Source organism: Atractosteus spatula, chromosome 3 (genome assembly GCF_055471065.1).
Source record: "Atractosteus spatula isolate fAtrSpa1 chromosome 3, fAtrSpa1.hap1, whole genome shotgun sequence".
In the NCBI taxonomy this organism is placed as follows: Eukaryota; Metazoa; Chordata; class Actinopteri; order Semionotiformes; family Lepisosteidae; genus Atractosteus; species Atractosteus spatula.
Window position 1 is genome coordinate 47,496,572 of NC_142708.1, and position 21,612 is coordinate 47,518,183.

The window sequence follows — 21,612 nt, forward strand, 5'->3', positions numbered from 1 at the left end:
TGGTGTCTCCCCTGCTGTCCTTAAAACCTGTGCAGCTATCTCCTATATAAACAGCCGTTTTTAACCTCTCTCTGTCTCTGTCAGTTTTAAGATCACTTCATTAGCCATATACAATTTCTTGTATTAGGAATTTATCTTTTTCACATAACACAACTTGCCCTCCATGAAACACACAGACAGGGAGAGAAGCTTGGGGTCAGAGCGCAGGGTCAGCCATGTATACAGAGCTCCTGGAGCAGTTGGGGTTAAGGGCCTTGCTCAGGGATCCAACAGAGTAGGATTCCTCTGCCGGTCGTGGGATACAAACTGGCAAACTTCCAGCCACAGGCGCAGATCCTTAGCCACAGAGCCACCGCACTGCCCCTAGAGCCACCGCACCGCCCCTAGTGTACCAGAGTGCTTCAAGAAAACCATAATTGTGCCACAACCCAAGAAGACCCAAAGTAAATTGTTTGAACGATTACTGCCCAGTGGAACTCACTTCAGTGTCATGAAATACCTGGAAAGCCTCATACTGTCCTTTGTAAATTGTACTATCCCAGACTCCCTTGACCCACTTCAGTTTGCTTACCGCCCAAAAAGGTCAGCTGTTGTATAGCACTACATACTGTCCTAGAACATTTATTTAGACAGCCTGGGCACCTATGTTAGGATAATGTATAGATTACAGCTCGGCCTTTAACAGAATTGTTCCAGCCAAGCCGGTCCCAAAACTCTGCACTTACAGTATGCAACTCCATCTGCAAATGGATACTGGATTTCCTGAGAAGCAGACCTCAGATGGTGAAAATTAAAATATCTCCTCTACAGTGATCATAAACACTGGAGCTCCCCAAGGCTGCTGTCTCATTCTTAGACTGTACTCCTTGATCATCTACGACTGTACACTTACAGCAGCAACTACATTATTAAGCTTGCAGATGACACTGCAATTATCGGGCATACAGTCCACATACAGGAGTGAGGTGGTGTATCTTACAAGATGGTACCTTGACAACAATCTGGCCCTGAATGTCAACAAGACAAAAGAACTCATTGTGGACTTCAGGAGACCTAGAGGGAGACACACCCCAATCAGCATTGATGGCACAGCAGTGCAAACTGTCAGCTGCTTCAGGTTTCTCGGTCTGCGGATCTCCACCAACTTGGCTTGGTCTCACAACACTGTAGACAGTCTGCAAATACTGTCTGTTTCTGCAGTGCTTAAAGAAATGCAGTATGGGAAAGCAGCTTCTCAAAAACATTTATCACAGCACCATAAATAGTGTCCTCATTAGTGGTATCACTGTGTGGTACAGCAATTCTTCTGGACATGACAAAGACGCAATACAAAGGGTTATAGGATTATAGGATTATAGGATGTGATTTACCATCAATTGGTAAGATTCACGCCATCCGCTGTCACAATAGAGGTCAATCCATCATTTAGGATCCCAATCATCCCAGCCACAAACTGTTCTCCCCCCTGCGCTCTGGCAAGAGGCACCACACTATTAAAGTACGGACCAATAGACTGAAGAACAGCTTCTATCCTACTACAGTATGAATCCTTAACAGCTAACTGCAATGCCTCAGACTTAATGCATGTCTACACTATGCACTTTTTGCATGGTCTACAATGCTGTTGTTTTTTCTTTCACTACTACATGTTTATTATTCTGGTTGCATTATCATTATGTTGTGATGTAGTGTCGGCTGTACTGTGTATGTCCTGAGAGATCAGCACGAATAAGAATTTCAAAGTACATGCACAGTACATATCACAATAAACATCTCCTCATCATGTCATATTGAAAATAAAATAATCTAAAATGTTTAAGAGCAGTAAATCATAATTAGGGTTTTGAAAGAAATATTTCAAATTACATCATTATTTCAGATGAGTACATGATTTATTTTACAATAAACTGAAATCTTTTAAAATGTATTTCTCCTAAATTCATGCTAAGAGTTCTAAAAACAGTATCTTTGCTGTGTTCTTTTAAAGTTTCATATTAAGAAACAGAAGTTGAGAAACAATTGCAAATGTCAGTGTTTAATGTATTTCTTAAAGGCAGAACAGCAAAAAAAAAAGCATTTTAAGGAGATTTGCTTATCATATTATGAATATTAAGACATTTCCTAGTATTGAGTCTGTTCAGAAAACTCCTACCTCATGCATACTGCTTTTATAGCAAATACAAAATTTGTATATTTTCCCACGAAATATGTAATTTTATTTTCATTTCTACACTACTGTTAGCACTACTTACCTACCAAATAGAGATAAACATCTGGTTATGTTATTATGAGAAAGCTTTTAAATCATCTAATATCCTCAAAGACATTAGACAATGAGATGGCCATAGTTCATCCATCAATTTTCTAACCACTGTATCCAATATGGGGTTGTAGGGGGGCCAGAGCCCATCCTGGCAAGCTAGGGCTGCAAGGCAGGATACACCCCAAGGTGGACATCAGTCCATCATAGGGCACACAGAGACACAAACACAGACACGCACGTACTCAAACCAGGGACAATTTTCCCAGGAGCCAATTAACCCATCAGCATGTCTTTTGGGGCGGTGGGAGAAAATCGGAGCACTTGGAGGAATCCTACGTGAATACAGAGAAAACATACAAAGCTCTATGCAGATAGTATCAGAGGAATTGATAGCAGAGCTTTTTGTTGCTGTGAGTCAGCAATTCTAACCCCTGTTCCACCGTTCTGCCCACATGGTCATAATCATTAAATGTTAAAAATAACAAATTCAAGGTAACAAAATCAAAAAATATTTGATGGTCATTTCATTTTGATTAATTGTACACCTCTAAGGCATTTAGTCATCCAGATGTCTCTGAGGGCACACTTTTTATTTAAACTGTCACGCAGATATGTACTTATACGCTTTCACTCTTTATCTTCGCTGAACCACAGTCTTTCACTTCTCACAGGCTTTAGTCCATCGAATGCTTTTTTCCAAAGAAAGCTAACTCAAAGTTGAAACATTCATCCAAATAACAGTAAGTCATACATTTGCCTGTGGACTGAATAAGAACTTGCCTGAAAAGATACCTGAGCTCTCCTTGTGCAGGTTTTTTATGTAGTTAAAAAATAAGCAATGGGAGACTGTAATGTAAGAATAATAGGAACATTGGTCAAAGCACAATATGTAAGCAGTATGACTCAGTTAAACAAGGTGCTCCAGTCTCCTTGATTTCAATATATCTGATTATAACTCACACCAGCAACATGCTGTGACACATGTCATATTTTAAATAGATATTTTTGAGGGTTAATACTTAGCGCTTTCCTAGTATGTTTGAAGTTGCATCACAGCTGTCATGAAATATTTTAACATCCTTTTTAACAGAGATGTAAAAAAGACAGAAGTTAGCAACAAGCACAATGAATGTCGATATCATATACATTTCACATTACAGACCTAGCACAAACTGAGGAATTTATTAAGCTTTTCAAGTCAGCTGATATTTAACTCTACAGTAACCTTAATGTGAATTCCTTTGCAATAATTCCACATGACACCATACTTGTTTTCTAATAACAATACTTATCTAATATCAGTTTGGGGACTGGTGTCATGGACAGAAATGAGGAAATGGTTAATAAAGGTGCATTTTTGTGTAGGTTTAAAAGGTGCTTTAAAGGTGTTAGATATAAAAATTTAATGGATAAAAAACGTTACTGTTAGCACTAACAATAAGATGCTATTTTTTGATAAATTGTAAAGATATAGAGACTAAATCTAAAATTAAGTATTAATAAAGACACAGCTTTTTTTCTCAGTTTTAAGCAGTGTCATGTTGTTATGGAAAGGAGAAAGTAAAGGTTTATTCCTTGCTGAAAAGAGAAGAAAGAAACACAATGTTTCGTCTGTGGAGTCTTCTTCAAGTGGTTTGAACTATGTCATTTTGTTATTTAATTGTGATAAAACACCAATCAATGATTTTCTTGTTCACTGGTTGTGTTCACTATTATGGCACATGGTGGACCACACCCTTTGGCGTTGTACATCCAAAAAAGGCTTCTGGGATTGAATTTTAATTTTCCAGAGACAACAGTATATATGGTAATCTTCCTTCAGTCTTGTTTTCTAGGTCTGCATTATTACATATTGCTTGCTTGTGTAGACACATTGCAAATATGTGTGTCCATAGCATTCACAAGGTGGATGATGGAGTCAAGCATGAAACATGACACAGCAGTTTTTGATAGTTCAAACAAGCTCAATGCAGTATATTTGGACAGTTTTTGGAGAACACCAGATTTGACTTTCATTGAAGTGCTGTGTAATAAAAGTCTACCTTGGCCTCAGACAGGTGCTCTTCTGGATAATCTGACACCACAGGAATTTACTCATGTCTGAATTGCATTGGCATACAGTACCTTGCACCAGCTGTAGGCCTTTGTGTTTAATATCACAACATACAAATGTTCCTCTGCAGTGTTTACAAAGTGGTCTGAATAAACCTTTTCTTTTTGCATGCCTGTATTCATACATCTCCTTAATTACTTAAAATATTTTTACTATCCCTTTCTTGTAATGTCTTGAACTGGGCTAAATAATTCTTCACATTTACCATTTGTACAAGTGACTTCTGATTCTAAAGGATAAGAAAGCACTTGTATTTACCCAAAAGCTGTTTTACATATAAAGATCATTGGAATTTAATAGAGTGCATATAAAGGTGTCATTTCTCTTGTGAAGTGCTTTTTGAGATAAAAACAGTTTTATTAAGACATTTTGATACAGAACAAAATTTATATTGCTATATTGCTATACAATTCTTGGTAGTACCAATATATTGTTGTGTTTATATACAATTTTAGATTGCTTATGTATCTGAAAGTTTTAAGGAATAATAAATAATAAAACTTTGACATTTTTGTGAAAAATGTGTTATTTGATATCACATTGTCTTAGAGCTATTTTATCTTATTTATCTCAAGAGTATATCATATTACAAGTATAAAAGTATTGTATTTTAATTCCTTTTAATTAGAAAAGTGTAAAGTAATTAGAGTTGCACAACTGAATTTTGAATTATCTATAATAATTTGCAATCTTCTGACTTGTTGTGAGATAATGAAAAAATAAAGTTTTATTTTTAGTTTATTATTATAGATTTCTGCAAATACATGTTTTAAAATGAAAATAAAAATGCAGAAACACACTAATAACCATTAGTTTTTGACTCACACTGAATGGCTTTGTTCAAGTTCAGCTGTAATACATTTCACAATTTCTTCTCATGCAGGTGGTGGCTCATTATAATGGTACAACCAAAGAAATTATCTGGTCTTCAACTGAGAAAATTCACTGGCCTAAGGGAAGTCCCCCTTTGGATAATCCTCCATGTGTGTTCAATATGGAGGACTATTGCACTAATGAAGGTAGGAAACAGTCAGATATTTCATATCAAAACAGGGGATTTGTGCTTTTTAATGTTCACAGTCTTAATTTGTAATGCACTTCTGAATATATAAAAAACCTAAATATTCTGATGTTCAACCAGTACGACTGCACTCACACAGTTTTGGCTTGCAAGCTATTTTAACTCAGGAAATGAAGAAAAGTCCATTTAAACTAATTTAGTTTGCTAAATTTCCTCTTTAAGAAGTTTTAAAGCATTTGCGTATTTACAGTAGTTAATGAGAAAGAATTGTTTTTATGATTTTTAAAGAGTATGCACCATTTTTATACGGTAGATTTTGCATGGTGCAGAAATGTGTGTAAGGTTTGATGTTGCAGAACTGTGTATGAGTTTATGTATTGATTTGGGTAGCCATGTTTATTTATTAGCCACATACAAAGTGTAATTCTAAAAATAAATTGCTACGCTTAGTGCTAAGTGAAATGTTTTCTGAAGGTTCATATGTAACATATTTTGTTTGAAATCATTTTTCAATGCAACAGGCAGAGGAAACAACCAGTTTACATGTGTATAAATTAGCTGCCAGATAACAGAAATTGTGATAATTGAGGATCTTGAATCACTGTTGCCTAAGTACCTGTGGTGATCATATGGCCCAATACATGCCTAAAGTCAACAAAGCATTAACTCACAGATGTCTCTCAAGTGTGTGTAGGACAGCAGTTCAGTGAAGATGAACAACTTACGAAAACTTTTTGTCATGGTCTGTGGTTGAAGATATTGATGTTGAATATGTCAACGCAATCTGTCCCACACATGTTCAGTTGGATTCATATCAATACGTGAACATTGTATGCATGAAGGAAAACTTATATAGGCCTTATAAGGTGGTGCGCTGCTGCTGTTTTCTGTCAAATGAGTAGTTTGTGTCTGGAACAGTAGAAAAATAACTGGTCACAAGATGTGACACTACCATGTACAACAACTTTCGATCAAAACTTAGCCATCACTTCTCATTTATAAGCAATGTGCAAATTAATTAACCTGGTGTCAAGACACAAAGTTGGAAATGTTCCAACGTAATCTGCATGCAATTAGCAAGTAGAAGTTAACAAGTAAGTAGTATTTGTTGACAAAATCATTTCAAAGTCGATATGTTGAATTCAATTCATTTGCACTCATTCAAATTGGCAGTCTAGATAAAGTATCTAAAAAACATGTTGCCTTTTATGTATGTGTAGGTTTAATAACATCACATACTGTATATAAATTACTACAATAGCAAAATTTGATGATCTAAATCATATGCTTTATTGCAACAAAAATAGATTGGTTTAAAAATATTGTCAATTTGGGATAGTACATGTGGTTTGAAATGTTCTCAGCTTTGGAGTTTACAATGGTTGTGAAACCGGACAGTTCATAATATGATTTTTTTTTCTTTTCAGATAATCAACCAAAACTTGTTCTCAGACCAAATGCTATTTCTTCCATTTTTGCTCATACAAATCAACCAATGAACATACATGTACAACACAGTTGTAACAAAAGAGATGCATTCTCAGGCATGCTTCTTTACAATGTAATAGGGCCAGTTCACTGGAAGTTTTGTTGCCTCATTCTGAACTGCAGACAATAAAAGCAATATAGCAGTACTCATACCTGGAAATTTCTGTGCTTCAGACATTTCACCGCAGAAATGTTCCAACATGATTTGCATGCAAAGTTAACAAGTAGTATTTGCTGGCAAAACCATTTTGAAATCTAAAGCAATATTTCTATTGGATTAAAAAAGATGTATTCATAAGTGTGCTTGTTTAGAATATAAAAAGTCTGCACCATGTCACCAGAAGTTTTGCTGCCTTGCTCTGAATCACAGAACATGGCACGGCACATACCTGGAAATTTCAGTAATTTTGTGAGGTTGATTGGAGTTGATTTAGAAGTTATTGTGTATACAGATGCAGCCATTCAAAATGAGTGAGGTATTTCGCGGCATACCCCGGTGGGCGTGTCGCAGTATCACGCGGTATGACGCAGTTAACGTGGTGTCACGTGGTTAACTATCCAGCGTCGCCTTGTAAAACCGCCAGGGGGAGCTTAACCTCTCATGTACAGCATTTGAGCCTTTAATTTTGAACTGTGTATTACAGCATGTTAATCATCAGTCATTAAAATGTTGGTATATTTTATGAAAGCAAGATTGCTCAGTTGGACAAAAGTACACAACCTACCTTTATCAGAAATATTTATGCATCAAAGCCTTTACTGAAGATATTACTAATAGTATTAATAATGGATGACTTTGGACAAGCTGTATACTCAAAGTTTAATTTCTTTAGCACATTTGTACAAGCACTTGGAATCTGTCCAAGCCATACTTTGTCAGGCATTTTGTTTTACTTCAACGGGCATAAAAACTTCCTTGCTTTTAACAGGGCGTTTCATAATTTCTAACTACGAAAATGATTTAAAATGCGACACCTATCATTCAACTAGAGCTTAAAATATCACAAGGATCCTCAAGAGCACAGCAAAGAGTGTATTAAAAGACACTTGTATTTATCAACGCTTTCTTTTCCGTATACCAGATTTTATGGAACCACTTCAGAGGGGTGTCAGCCAGTCAGATTCCAGGAATCGGCACTTTAAAGGAAAAATACACACCAGTATTCCATTTCTCCCTAACGATTTTAAGCATCGAAGTATTTAACTAGCATGTGAAATAGCGTGTGAAAAAGTGGTAGTTTTAAGCTTTTCTGCTAATATAATATGGAATCGCGTATCTAAAGAATTTAATAACGGTATTCGTGTGCTGCGACAGGGCTGTGTAGGGCTGTTTCGCCTGCCTGTTCATGCGAGCTGTCTTGTAGCCGACTGGTCTAGGTGCGTGACTACCAGCTGGTAGGTTGTGTGTTCGAATCCAGCTGGTGCTAGACTTTTCTTTTAACAAACATTTCTTCGAAAAAATAGAATAGCGATATTATGGACAATCAATTGACTTTTATATTTCAAAATATCGCAACATGATCGATATTTGCGATATTTTGAACATATCTTCCCTTCTGACAGTGGTTCCTGCTTCTATTGTGTGTGTGTGTGCAACAGAGTAAATTTTTATAGAGAAATGGAGGCTGGACAGTATGCGTTACAATATAAACATTTATATTGATTTAAATCGTGTTCTGATTTAAATCGCAAACGCGTGTTTAATTATATGTGTTTTTTAATCATAATCAGGCTAATGCAACATAAATTGATACAGTATCTTTGTCTTCTAAGTATCTTAATAAACTTTCAGCATAGCTTTCTACCCGTCAAGATTTATATTTCTTGGGATTTTGGGATCAAATGTGGAAGGATTAGATTATAATCGTTTTTATTTGTCAAATACGTGATTGTATTTCTGAATGTTATGTGACACCTACAGTAGTTCACTGCTTTAAATACATCGAATTAAGAAAGTTATGTGTAGCACTTTAGAACTTTTTTCTGAACCAGGGAAAATCTGATCATGTTTCTCTATAACAATAATAAAAAACTTTATTTTACATATCGCCTTTAAAAGTGGCATCTCAAAGCAATACAGTAGATCGAAAAACAGTTAAAAGGGACCAAATTAAATACCAGACAATCGCAAACGCGTTTTCAATAAAATTATTTTATTCATTCAGCAGTTTGTGAGAGGGACATCCAGCAGGGAGAGACACACACACCGGTTTTCATTGACAAAATTGTTTTTTTTCAATTCCTCTTGTCTAACAGGAATGTTTTGTTTGTGGACAGACTGTTAGACAAGAGGAAAAGACCACCTCCTCCTACGAAGCATTAATCGCGTATCTAAGGAAAATTGCAGTATACCTTTGTTCATGCACATCATTATACAGTACAGTATCTCAATTTGTATTTCGATAAAAAAAAATCGTTTGCCCAGCCACTACTGTTGTTATTGTTTTTATCCTGTAAAGCGTTTCCTTTTTCTGCGTTTTCCATTTCCTTTTTCTGATCACTCGCTTTCTGGATACACATCTCACCTGTCCTGTTCTTTGTTTTCCTGGTTTGCTGATTATGCCTGCTGCGGTCCACTCCTACCCTCACACCTAAAGAATACTATTTTAAATTTCTTGGCGCAGTTCATTAACCCTTGTATGTGCTGTCCGCGCCGAAAATGCAATTAAAAAAAAGTCAAAAAACGCGCTCAAAATACAATTTATAGCTTAATAAGATACACTCCACAGGCAAAATTAAAGACAAAATTAAAGACGATTAAAATCTGTAATCTTTCCACTTGTACTGTGAGTCATCGGACAGTTTCTGCTTTGTGTAAGGATGGTGAGAAAGCTGTGCTCAATGTATTTAAGGGACTTAAAAGTTAAAGGAGATGCTTCATATTGCTTGACTAATTTTAAAAACCAAGTTATAAATGCAGACGCTCCCTCGGTGCCGCGCCGGGTGTAAATATCAAAGTATACATTCCCAACAAGAATTGTACCCATCTGTCATGCAAATAAAACACCTTGAATTGAATTGAATTGAGGGAGAGAGGGGGGTAGTGGGACAGAGATACTGTAGACAGACTCAAGGCAAATAAAATACTTATGGGTACGCAGGCATTCACGACAGCAACATACGAAACGTTTGCACGTACTGTATGGTTAAGTTATTACTTGGTTTCAAAATGCAACGAAATACAATATTGTTGTTGCTGCTGTTCTGGTTGTTTTTATCCCGTAAAGCGTTTTGAGAAGCCACCTTTAAAGGCGATATATACTGTAAAACCGCTGACTCTTATGGAATGTGTTCCGCAGGAGATTCAAATTTTTATTTATTTATTTTTTAATCGCGTATCTTAGGAAATCTCAGTATAACTTTGTTCATGAACAGTGGCATGTTACATTATCATTCATTTTTTAACAAGGCTCGCCAGCTAATGTGAATTGAAACCTGTCTTGCTAGCTTTTAAAGTCGTGCATGTGTAAACTGTACTAGAGGGCATGCAAGTTACTCTGCCCCTTTCAGCTGCAGGGAGTCCCTCTGCTGCAACACACAGCAGACAGAACGGGAGACTATTGCCTTTCATATCTGACTCCAGTGAAGTAAAAGGGGTGTCTAAAGGGGTGATTTCAGACCACATTCTAGTTACTTTATTTTGTTTACTTTTAACATTTTTGTAATTTACAGTAGATGTCACAATAGAAGCCCGAAGCCTATTATACTCAGTCTAGCCTTGGATCCTCTGAGTCCCATGACTCAATCTTGTCTGCTTTCCTAGAATAAAACCAGTTAAGTCTTGTGTACTATGCAATTTATATTTTCCAATTCCATGCATTCCCTTAATGTTTAGAGTTTACGATATTCTCCAGACTCAAACACATAAGTACTAATAGCTCTGTCCCTTTAGGAGACTCTTTGCAGTACTGTGTCCCACTACCCCCATGAATTCTTTAGGTTGGGTCTAATATTTTCCAGTAATATACAGAATGGGATACAAAATGCTGTCAGGCAGGTAACAGAAAAGAGAAAAATATAAATATTTCCATTTTACAGACGTTCACACATTTATAACATTTTGGCTCAATAAAAAGCTAACCCAATAATTAAATGTGATAAAGTATAGTTTGGATGTTTATACATTCATGTTAATCATATTCTTGATTTATTTCATGTTTCATTTGCTAACTTAGAGCATATTGTGCAATGAAGAATAAAATAGCTGCATGACAAGTGACTTCCTTCTCTCAGTGGAAATTAAAAGGTAGCCTGATAAATTATAATAAGACAGTAAGAAAGGTTCCAATCAGGAGGAGACAATTCTTTCCATTTTTTTGTTTGATTGCTGGTAGCAAACTGATCTGAGGATCTACTCCAGCTCTTTCTCTTTTTATCATACAGTAAATCTTATTTTCTTGCTTTCTGAAACACAATATAACAAAAAATAACCTCACAAACTCAAAGAAAAAATCCTTGCTCCCCCCCCTTCCCTTGGCAGTACTTCCTCCCATGCTTTTAATTAAGGGCATCTAAAATACTGTCAAACAGCTACAATGGTATCTCTGTACAAGGCTTTGACTGTGTCAATCACAGCACCTACCATTCCCTTACCAGCAACAACATGGATTCTAACACTCAGACATTAAAAAAAGTCAGGCCAAGAGAGAAAATACCGAGCTTTACAACATGCGGTACCAGTAACATTTTACCCACAGTAGACTCACCAACCAGATGTGTTTCAGTTTCTGTGATAAGCCTAGATTAATCATATCCTCTCCTCTAGTAGGAGCACCAAGTGTAAACATGTAACGCCCCTATTAAAAATAATGGCAAAACAGAAGTTCACTCTTTCTAGAACATACCTTCCTATGGACACTCCTAAAATGTATAAAATAGTGTCCACAGCATCTCATAATAGAGGCAAATGGGGAACTTCAAACTCATTTCATACAATGCCATCCATGAGGGGTTAAATACACCCTGAGAGAAATTAATTTCTGGATAATTCAACGGCTGTGATTTCTGGAATATGTATTATCCCAAATATTTTCAAAAGAAATTGAATCATTTCAATGAATCTGTGCCATTCAAGTACCTGCTCCAGACAGTAACCACTGCTAAGGGTTTATATGAAGCTTGCATTAAAAGACTTTAAAAAAATGTCATGTTCCCATAAAAAAGTCATGCCTTGGAGTATAGACCCCCAAAGGAATGCCATAGACTCAAACTGCAAAATAAACACATACAGAAAGTATTTGTATTGTGATTGCAAATCCTGGTATGAGTGATTGGTATGACTTTCCTCATTACAAATCTCTTATTAGAATTTAAATTTCTCTGTAACTCCAGGTCAGAACAGAGAAAATGTAACTGCCTTAAGGAGTTTACGATTATGAAAAATAGAAGGATAAGCATGATACGTATGTCTTCTGTCATTTTCTAAGTCATGTTACTGAGCACCAAATCTTATTGAGAATATGAATCCATTTAAGGTTTATACCATTAAAGTAAAGGTTTATTCCATGCTGAAAATGTTTGTACCAGACTTTTTTGAGCCCTGTTTAATTGTGTCTGAAGTCTGATGTTGTAAATTTTATTGTTAAAAAGATCCATGAAAATGTCACTACTAAAGTTAGCTGGTACTGTTGGTATTGTAAGTGGCAAGTAGAGCTCATATTTTAGATTTTGTGTAGTTGCTAGCTTTGAACTGTGTGTTGGATGCACATGAATTGAAGGAATGGGCAAACATAGCTGATGCGGATCCACAGAGCCAGCATATTAAGATGTTTATAATTAGAGGCAATTTGTTTAAATAACTAGGTATGGATACTGATGTGCAAGAGAGGTGGAAAGGCTGTTTCCTTAAGCCAGCCCTATAAAATGTTTTATTCTCAGTGAGATGCTGCCATTTCATAGTGGGTTTCTAACACTGTGTATAGTTCCATCCACACAGTGCCTTTACTTCCATTTCTAATCTCTTTATCCAGTACAGAGGATTTGGAGCCTATCCCAGTAAGCGACGGACACAAGGCAGAATACACCCTGGACATAGCGCCAGTCCATCACAGGACAGACAGACACAAACACACACACACCAGGGCCAGTTTAAATCTAACCTCAGAACCTTTCTTTTCAGAAGACTTAGTGTCTGTATCTGCTTCATTTTCTAATTTTGGTAGCACCTCTAACTGCTTGTCTTTCTTATATGCATTTACTTTGTAATCTGTGGTCCTTTTATCTGTTTTTACATCTACTGTATTGCTTTGAGATGCCACCTTTAATGGTGATATATCAAATAAAGTTTTTTATTATTGTTATAGGGAAACATGATCAGATTTAAAAAGATCTAAAGTATACTAGTTTGTCACTCTTCTCATCCCCTTTGCTAAATGACTTTTCATACTAATCTGATCAATCTAACTGCCAGTTTTCTGTGCTTTCTCTATCCTGCTAGATTTGCAATTATTCTGAAAATTTTCATCTTGAAATAACTCATTTCTAAATACCTTTTTCACTGTTAACATCTTGCAGCAACTCTGCGACAAAATATACACTCTGACAGTTCATCCTGCTACCAACATTAAATAAAACAAATCTTAAGATTTCTATATTTATGTCTTTATTTAGTGGTTTCATTAATGACAAAGGCTAAACTTTCTTGGAAAAATGTCTTTTATGTGTTGCGGAAAAAACTGACTCGCTTTAACAAAATATGTTTACAAATCCTTTCACCTGGCATTTTCGTAGTTAGAAATTATGGAACGCTCTGTTAAAAGCAAGGGAGTTTTTATGTCCGTTGCAGTTCTTTTGCAACATGAATATAATTATATCGTTATTAATTTCTTGAGTTACGCGATTCCATATTATATTCCCTTTTAATCAAATTCTAAAAGTATGCTTGTTGACTCCGGTATCGCGTTAGTTAAAGACTTTGATGCTTAAAATGTTTAGGGAGAAATGGAATACTGGTGTGTATGTTTTCTTTAAAGTACCGAGACGAGCCATATACTGTATGTTTAAGTTCCAAAATTAATATAGTTTATGGACTTCACACGCGTTGCAGTATGCTCCTATTCTTTTTATGCTCAGGCACTAAGATCTCCCTTCTGCTTTGTGTAAGGATGGTATCAAAAGCAATCTTAAGTGGTGAGAAAGCTGTGCTCAATGTATTTAAGGGACTTAAACGTAAAAGGAGATGCTTCATATTGCTTGACTAATTTTAAAAACTAAGTTATAAATGCAGATGCTCCCTCGGTGCGCTGCTCTTACACAGTGCCTGTCTGCTGTAAGCATTACAATATACATACCCAACACTGCTTGTACCCATCTGTCATGCAAATAAAACACCTTGAATTGAATTGAATTGAGGGGAGAGGGGGGGAATACTAAAGACAATACTGGCTCAATACCAATACGGGCTTTGATGTGCTAATGCATTGGTTTAACAGTCCGGGTGTGGCAGGCTTCCAATGTCAACTCGACTCGATTGGAAGACAATGAACGTATTTTAGCCCTAAATGAATTAATAGCAAACATGGTTTACATAAAATACATTTTTCCAAGAAAGTTTATAATAATACGATCTATAGTTGAAATCTGAGCCTACTTTAAAAATAAAGGAAAAGCATTTTCAGAGAGCAATCACGCTGTGTTTATGTAGAAAAAGCGATTAGGTTTATGAGCAATCTAATTACCTATTCGCTTAAAACGCTATATAAAATAAAGTTTATTTAGAGATGAATGATCAGTGTCGCAGTTTAAATAATGGGAGTCAGGAAACTAACACACAATTAAATTTGCCTGTGGAGTGTATCTTATTAAGCTATAAATTGTATTTTGAGCGCGTTTTTTGACTTTTTTTTAATTGCATTTTCGGCGCGGACAGCACATACAAGGGTTAATGAACTGCGCCAAGAAATTTAAAATAGTATTCTTTAGGTGTGAGGGTAGGAGTGGACCGCAGCAGGCATAATCAGCAAACCAGGAAAACAAAGAACAGGACAGGTGAGATGTGTATCCAGAAAGCGAGTGATCAGAAAAAGGAAATGGAAAACGCAGAAAAAGGAAACGCTTTACAGGATAAAAACAATAACAACAGTAGTGGCTGGGCAAACGATTTTTTTTTATCGAAATACAAATTGAGATACTGTACTGTATAATGATGTGCATGAACAAAGGTATACTGCAATTTTCCTTAGATACGCGATTAATGCTTCGTAGGAGGAGGTGGTCTTTTCCTCTTGTCTAACAGTCTGTCCACAAACAAAACATTCCTGTTAGACAAGAGGAATTGAAAAAAAACAATTTTGTCAATGAAAACCGGTGTGTGTGTCTCTCCCTGCTGGATGTCCCTCTCACAAACTGCTGAATGAATAAAATAATTTTATTGAAAACGCGTTTGCGATTGTCTGGTATTTAATTTGGTCCCTTTTAACTGTTTTTCGATCTACTGTATTGCTTTGAGATGCCACTTTTAAAGGCGATATGTAAAATAAAGTTTTTTATTATTGTTATAGAGAAACATGATCAGATTTTCCCTGGTTCAGAAAAAAGTTCTAAAGTGCTACACATAACTTTCTTAATTCGATGTATTTAAAGCAGTGAACTACTGTAGGTGTCACATAACATTCAGAAATACAATCACGTATTTGACAAATAAAAACGATTATAATCTAATCCTTCCACATTTGATCCCAAAATCCCAAGAAATATAAATCTTGACGGGTAGAAAGCTATGCTGAAAGTTTATTAAGATACTTAGAAGACAAAGATACTGTATCAATTTATGTTGCATTAGCCTGATTATGATTAAAAAACACATATAATTAAACACGCGTTTGCGATTTAAATCAGAACACGATTTAAATCAATATAAATGTTTATATTGTAACGCATACTGTCCAGCCTCCATTTCTCTATAAAAATTTACTCTGTTGCACACACACACACAATAGAAGCAGGAACCACTGTCAGAAGGGAAGATATGTTCAAAATATCGCAAATATCGATCATGTTGCGATATTTTGAAATATAAAAGTCAATTGATTGTCCATAATATCGCTATTCTATTTTTTCGAAGAAATGTTTGTTAAAAGAAAAGTCTAGCACCAGCTGGATTCGAACACACAACCTACCAGCTGGTAGTCACGCACCTAGACCAGTCGGCTACAAGACAGCTCGCATGAACAGGCAGGCGAAACAGCCCTACACAGCCCTGTCGCAGCACACGAATACCGTTATTAAATTCTTTAGATACGCGATTCCATATTATATTAGCAGAAAAGCTTAAAACTACCACTTTTTCACACGCTATTTCACATGCTAGTTAAATACTTCGATGCTTAAAATCGTTAGGGAGAAATGGAATACTGGTGTGTATTTTTTTCTTTAAAGTACCAAGACCAGCTATATACTGTATGTTTATGTTCCAAAATTAATATCGTTTATGGCCTTCACACGCATTACAGTATGCTCCTATTCTTTTTATGCTCAGCTACTAAGATTTCCCTTCAGTGGTAAAATTCAATATCTACAACGGGCACAGCAAAGACGTTTACTGTACTGTAAGTCTTTCTACAACAGACCAACGGACCACCAGTGCCCCTGTTGGTCAACCAATCACGTACTGCGGTGCCACGCGTCATCTTGCGTCACACTGAGCGACGCCACCTGCGGTACGTGTCTGTAACGCTCACTTTGAATGGCTGCATCTGTAAATGCACTCATCAATGATGATTCTTTCTGACCCCAAAATATAAATAAGATGTAAAGATATATTAGTATATACAGTATAGTATAAGATTATAGTATAAAATATAAAAATAATATTGCAGTTCCCTATCAATAAATCTTTTGGATTTAATCCAATAGAAATATTGCTCTGAGCTGTAAAACCATATTTAAAGGGGGGCTAATTTCTCAGACCAATTCATTGACGTTATAGAAAATACTGTAAAAGAACATTTTGAATGAAGCACATAATATATAGATGACTTTATTAAATAGTTTTATGTGTGCCAACAAATTATTTCATGATATTGGTCAAATTTGATATAATGATAATGTTAGTATAAGACAGTGTATAAGTGTATAAAAATAATGCTATATCACTTGGTTTGGTCTACTTTGGTGCATTTACAGTATGTTGTACAGTATGTGTTTCAGATTCTTGGTGAAAGGAAACAATTTCATTTTTATTGCAGTCAATATGCAGCTTACTTACAACACTAATTTCTTATGTTTAGCAGGCTATTACAGTAGTTTTAATTCTCATGTATTACTTGTTCTTTGACAATTTAATAATGACCCTTAAGTTTCCCTCATGGGAGTTAAGAAAACATATTTTATTGTTGTTAGAAAAATTTCAGCATTTATTTCATTTTATTGTTACAGAAAATCACATAAGTGTATAATAATGTGGCTTTGCTCCCTCTTGTTCTAACACAGCAGGTGAAAGTACAAGTACAAATATACTGCAAAGCATTATTTTAGAAATGAGCTTTCAAAAGACAAATCATGCAGTCAATTAAAATTAAATTAATTTAAATGTTTATTTTTATACTCATAAAGAATCCCTTAATTAAGTATTAAATGAAAGTGTAAAGGGAGAGTAAACCCTAATCCTGCCAATTATGGTTTGTTTAAACTACTAAAAGAGAAATTAAAATTCCTTGAAAGATATACGGAGCTACCCTCATTATAGAATGAGCAGCTATGGTGTGGAGTAGGTTATAATATGGTAGGTCTAATTGCTCACATAATGTTCCTGGTAAACAGTAAAACAATCTTTCTCTTTTAAAATACAACTATGAGTGGTGGTCAGAGGGACAAAAGGTAAAACTGGAGGAGCAATTTCCAAAGGTACTGTACATGTACAGTAGCAGAGTCTAAGTTGTGTTTGTGGTTTAAACTTGAGACTTTTGCAAGGTAAGACTCTAAAGTCCAGGGGAAAAAGAGGAATTACAGAATTTTATTGGCTTAATTTCTGTAGGAATTGCAACAGGAAAGCTCCATGATTTTTAAGAAATTTAAAGTGCACTTTATACTGTATGTGGACAGTAATGTAATGTGTAATGTGGACAAAATCCTCATACATATATGTATTGTATCTTAAAGGAATAGACAGTTATCTGTTCAAGGATAAAATTATGTTATAATAGGCACTAGGGATTATAGTGAAGAAGAAAGGACAATATTATTCTTTACTTAAACAATAGCATGTGTTGTCAGAAATGTTCTGTATCTGCCTTTAGAGTTGTTGATATTAAAAATTAATCAAAACAAAGTTCTGAAGTAGAAGCTGCCTCCTACAACACTGTAAAATTAAAAATGCTGCAACTTTTTATTTTTATTTTTTTTGTTATTTTATTTTGTTGTTTATTTGTTCTAATTGAAAATATTTATTACAGTACCGTAAACAACTCAGGTAATGGTCTGTTCTTGTACTGTTGGTCATGTGGCATAGGATCAGTTTTTTCCTCCTAGATGTTTGTAGTGTTCTGCACTGTGATTTCATAATTCACTGATATTTTTGTTTGCTGTTGTTTTGGCGGTTATTTTCCAGTAGTCATGTGGTAAGAAGGACAACTGTGGAAGAAATTTGAAGTATCACAACCAAAACTAATCTCTAAAATTGAAAACAATTAAAATGGAGCTACAAAATACTGTTTAATTTTAATTCATTTTGTTTATTAATAATCTAGTAAAAAGGACCTACAGTATGTATCACATTGGTTTCTAAGGCCTGTTATGTCCATGATTACATTTCATTGTTGAATTGTCACCTTTCTGTTTGTTTAACACTGTATTGTGCTAAGGTCACTGTATAATACAGAGGTGCTTCACATTTAACTGAATATAATATAAATTTATTTTGCTACAGTTTTGTATATAGATTCTGTTAAACAGTGTATATTTAATCATGACTCTGAAAAATAAGCTTCCTATTACATGTAGTCAGTTACGTTTGTTTTATTTAAACATGTTGTATTTAATCTGATTTAACAGATTTGTATGGTTCTACAACATAAGTATCCTCTATTCACCATTTCCTGTCTTGACTTAAACATAGTGTAAATAATTATATTTTACACAAATTATGAAGTTTAGATAGAGTGCTGAAACAATATTTTAGATACTTCATAAACATCCATAACACATTAATTTTCATACAAATGTATCTTCATTTTGGATAGGAGCTTATAAGACTGTTTTCAATTAATCTATAGGTATCTGTAGTGTATCTTGTAAAGTTGTAAAAATGAAAACTTTTCATTTCCAGTTTAGAGTTCCAAAAGTACTTTATTTGTATTCTATGAAAGAACTACTGCATATTAATTCCAGAGATGTAAATATATCAGATTTTCTGGTTTCATCTTGAGGCTTCAAGATTTTACCTAGTGTATAGATTTGTTTAATATGTTTGCTGATAGATTTTAAAAATATTTATACAGATATTTATGCACTCTATTAAGGTTATGTACAAACACCTCTCTGTATTTTCAATGTTTGATAACCATTTGTATATGCTTGTATAGCACAGTGTCTCATCACATGGAATGGCATGGTCAGGACTCCAGGTTACTTTCTGAACTGGGTACTTGACATCTAGTCTCCAGCAAATGGGTCAGACTTTGTTATAGAGATTCACAAATTCCTCAAAACATATTTATATTCTAGATGGTATCCACCTTGCATACCAGAAAAAGTAGCTTTAAATAAATAAGTAAATGTTAATATGTGCATTTAATAGAGAGAAACAAGGGAACTCAGGTACTAGAGAAGATTCTAGTCATAGTTTGGTGCAACGTAATTTATAATGAATGCAAAAATGTCTTCTGAGATTCATAAGAACATATAATTCAACAACTATTATAATATAATAACAACTATTGCCATTCAGCCCAATCTAGCTTGTGTGGTAGTTTAATCACTAATTGATTCAAGGATCTCATCCGGTCATTTTTTAAAGGAAGCCAGGATATCAGTTTCAACAAGCTGGACGAGTTGAAATCAGACATTTGTTTTTGTATAGATTTTCTGTATAATTTTAATGTAAATGTAAATTAATGTATTTTTTTTTACATTATCATATTATACTGTTGTTACAATATAATAAACTATTTTGTGATATAATTATAAAAAAATGTATATATAGAACGGTTTAGAATTTGTCAAGCATAAACTTTTAAGCACAGTGGCAGACTGATGCAGTAGTTCACATTACTGCCTTGCAGCGCTGGGGCCCAGATTTCAATTCTGGACCTGGGGGTGCTATCTGCATGTAGTGTGTACGTTCTCCGCATGTTCACGAAGGTTTACTCCCACATTCCCAAAACATTGGGTTCTAAGAAAATTGGCCCTGGTGTGAGTGTGTGTATGTCTGTTAATGCCTGTTAATGGACTGGTGGATCCTACCTTGCCCCCATTCCTTGCTGGGACAGTGTCCTGCTTCCCTGTAACCTTGAATTGCAAGAAGTGGTTAGAAAATGGATGGATAAACCTTTATGGAGTTTGCTTGATGGTACTCATCCATTTTCTAACCCCTTTATCTAAAAGAGAAACTTTTTTTATTGCTGACTATCGTGGCAAAGCAAAAGCCTCAGATAACACCCCAGGAATAGGGACTGACCCCAGGACCCCAGAGCTGGGAGGCAGCAATGCTAACCACTGCACCACCCACTCATAAACTATCTCAATAATATTTAAGTTATGAATCATGTTAAATCTTACCGTTATTAAATGTCTTTCATAAGTGTTTATGTGCCTGATAAGTATTGTTGTGGGTGACAATGTATTAATAATACATAATCAATAACAAATATGTTTTGTTTCCTCAGGTCCTCTGACTGTGTTTCGAATTGTGGCTTTCGGAAGCGGCCTTGCCCTAATCATTTTTGCAATTTCCAGTTTCCTTATTTACAGGTGTGTAGTTATTTCATCTGTTCCTTTGTCATACTTGTTTCTTTTCTTTCCTGCACTCACATGCTGTTCAATCCTATAGAAAACAAGGTGGAAATTGGTACAACAGTGGGAAATCTTTGAGGAAAACTGTAATTTGACTAGAAAGTGGAAAAGAACATTTTTGGAGACAGCATGGTGTATAAATGGTTGCTAAAGAATTATAGTAGAGAGAGAGAAGAACAGCTGTGAAGGCTGTTTTTACTGAGAAGAATTAAATGCAAAAAAGCATAGGATACTACAGCATTTGTTCGGCTTTTAATGGCACTCAGTAGAGATTTTCTGTTGTCAATAGGTTCTCTATTTTTTTTCACTTTGTTCAATTATACTTTTGTTCCCATTGCGCATGGTGTTATATTTAAAAACTCCATAGTTGAACAGTTTGACATAGAGCTGAGGACGATGTTTATGTGGGTGGTTCACAATAGTGGCGGACTCCTCTTACATAGAAAGAGTCACCTGTGCTGCTTAGTCATTTCATATGTGGAGCATGTAGTTTTACGTCAGGATTTGGTTTTCAAAATTTCAGAGAAAATGTTTATTAGTTGCTTTCATTCAGATCTCTGGATCCATAAATGGATATTATCTGTCCCCTGTATGTCAAGAATAGGTTAGATTCCCATAAAATCCTGGGACACCTAAGAAAATATGACTTGTTCAGAGCTGTTCTTTATCAACTGATTTTAAACATCTGCAGCTTTCTGATTTTCCTAGTTCTGAACCCGGTAATGCTTTGTTATTGTACTTGCAATACCAATATCTCAGTGTAGATGGAGTATTTAGATT

The 21,612-nt window shown here is 35.2% G+C and overlaps 1 protein-coding gene across 1 annotated transcript in view; it reads left to right on the top strand.

The window, feature by feature from the left end:
* npr2 (natriuretic peptide receptor 2) overlaps nt 1-21,612 on the top strand; it is a 111,981-nt gene that overhangs the window by 26,523 nt on the left and 63,846 nt on the right. Inside the window, exons 6-7 of the mRNA XM_088910540.1 lie at nt 5,260-5,395; nt 20,706-20,790. Of these exons, the coding sequence (XP_088766666.1) occupies nt 5,260-5,395; nt 20,706-20,790 (221 nt within the window). The remainder of the gene's footprint in view (nt 1-5,259; nt 5,396-20,705; nt 20,791-21,612) is intronic.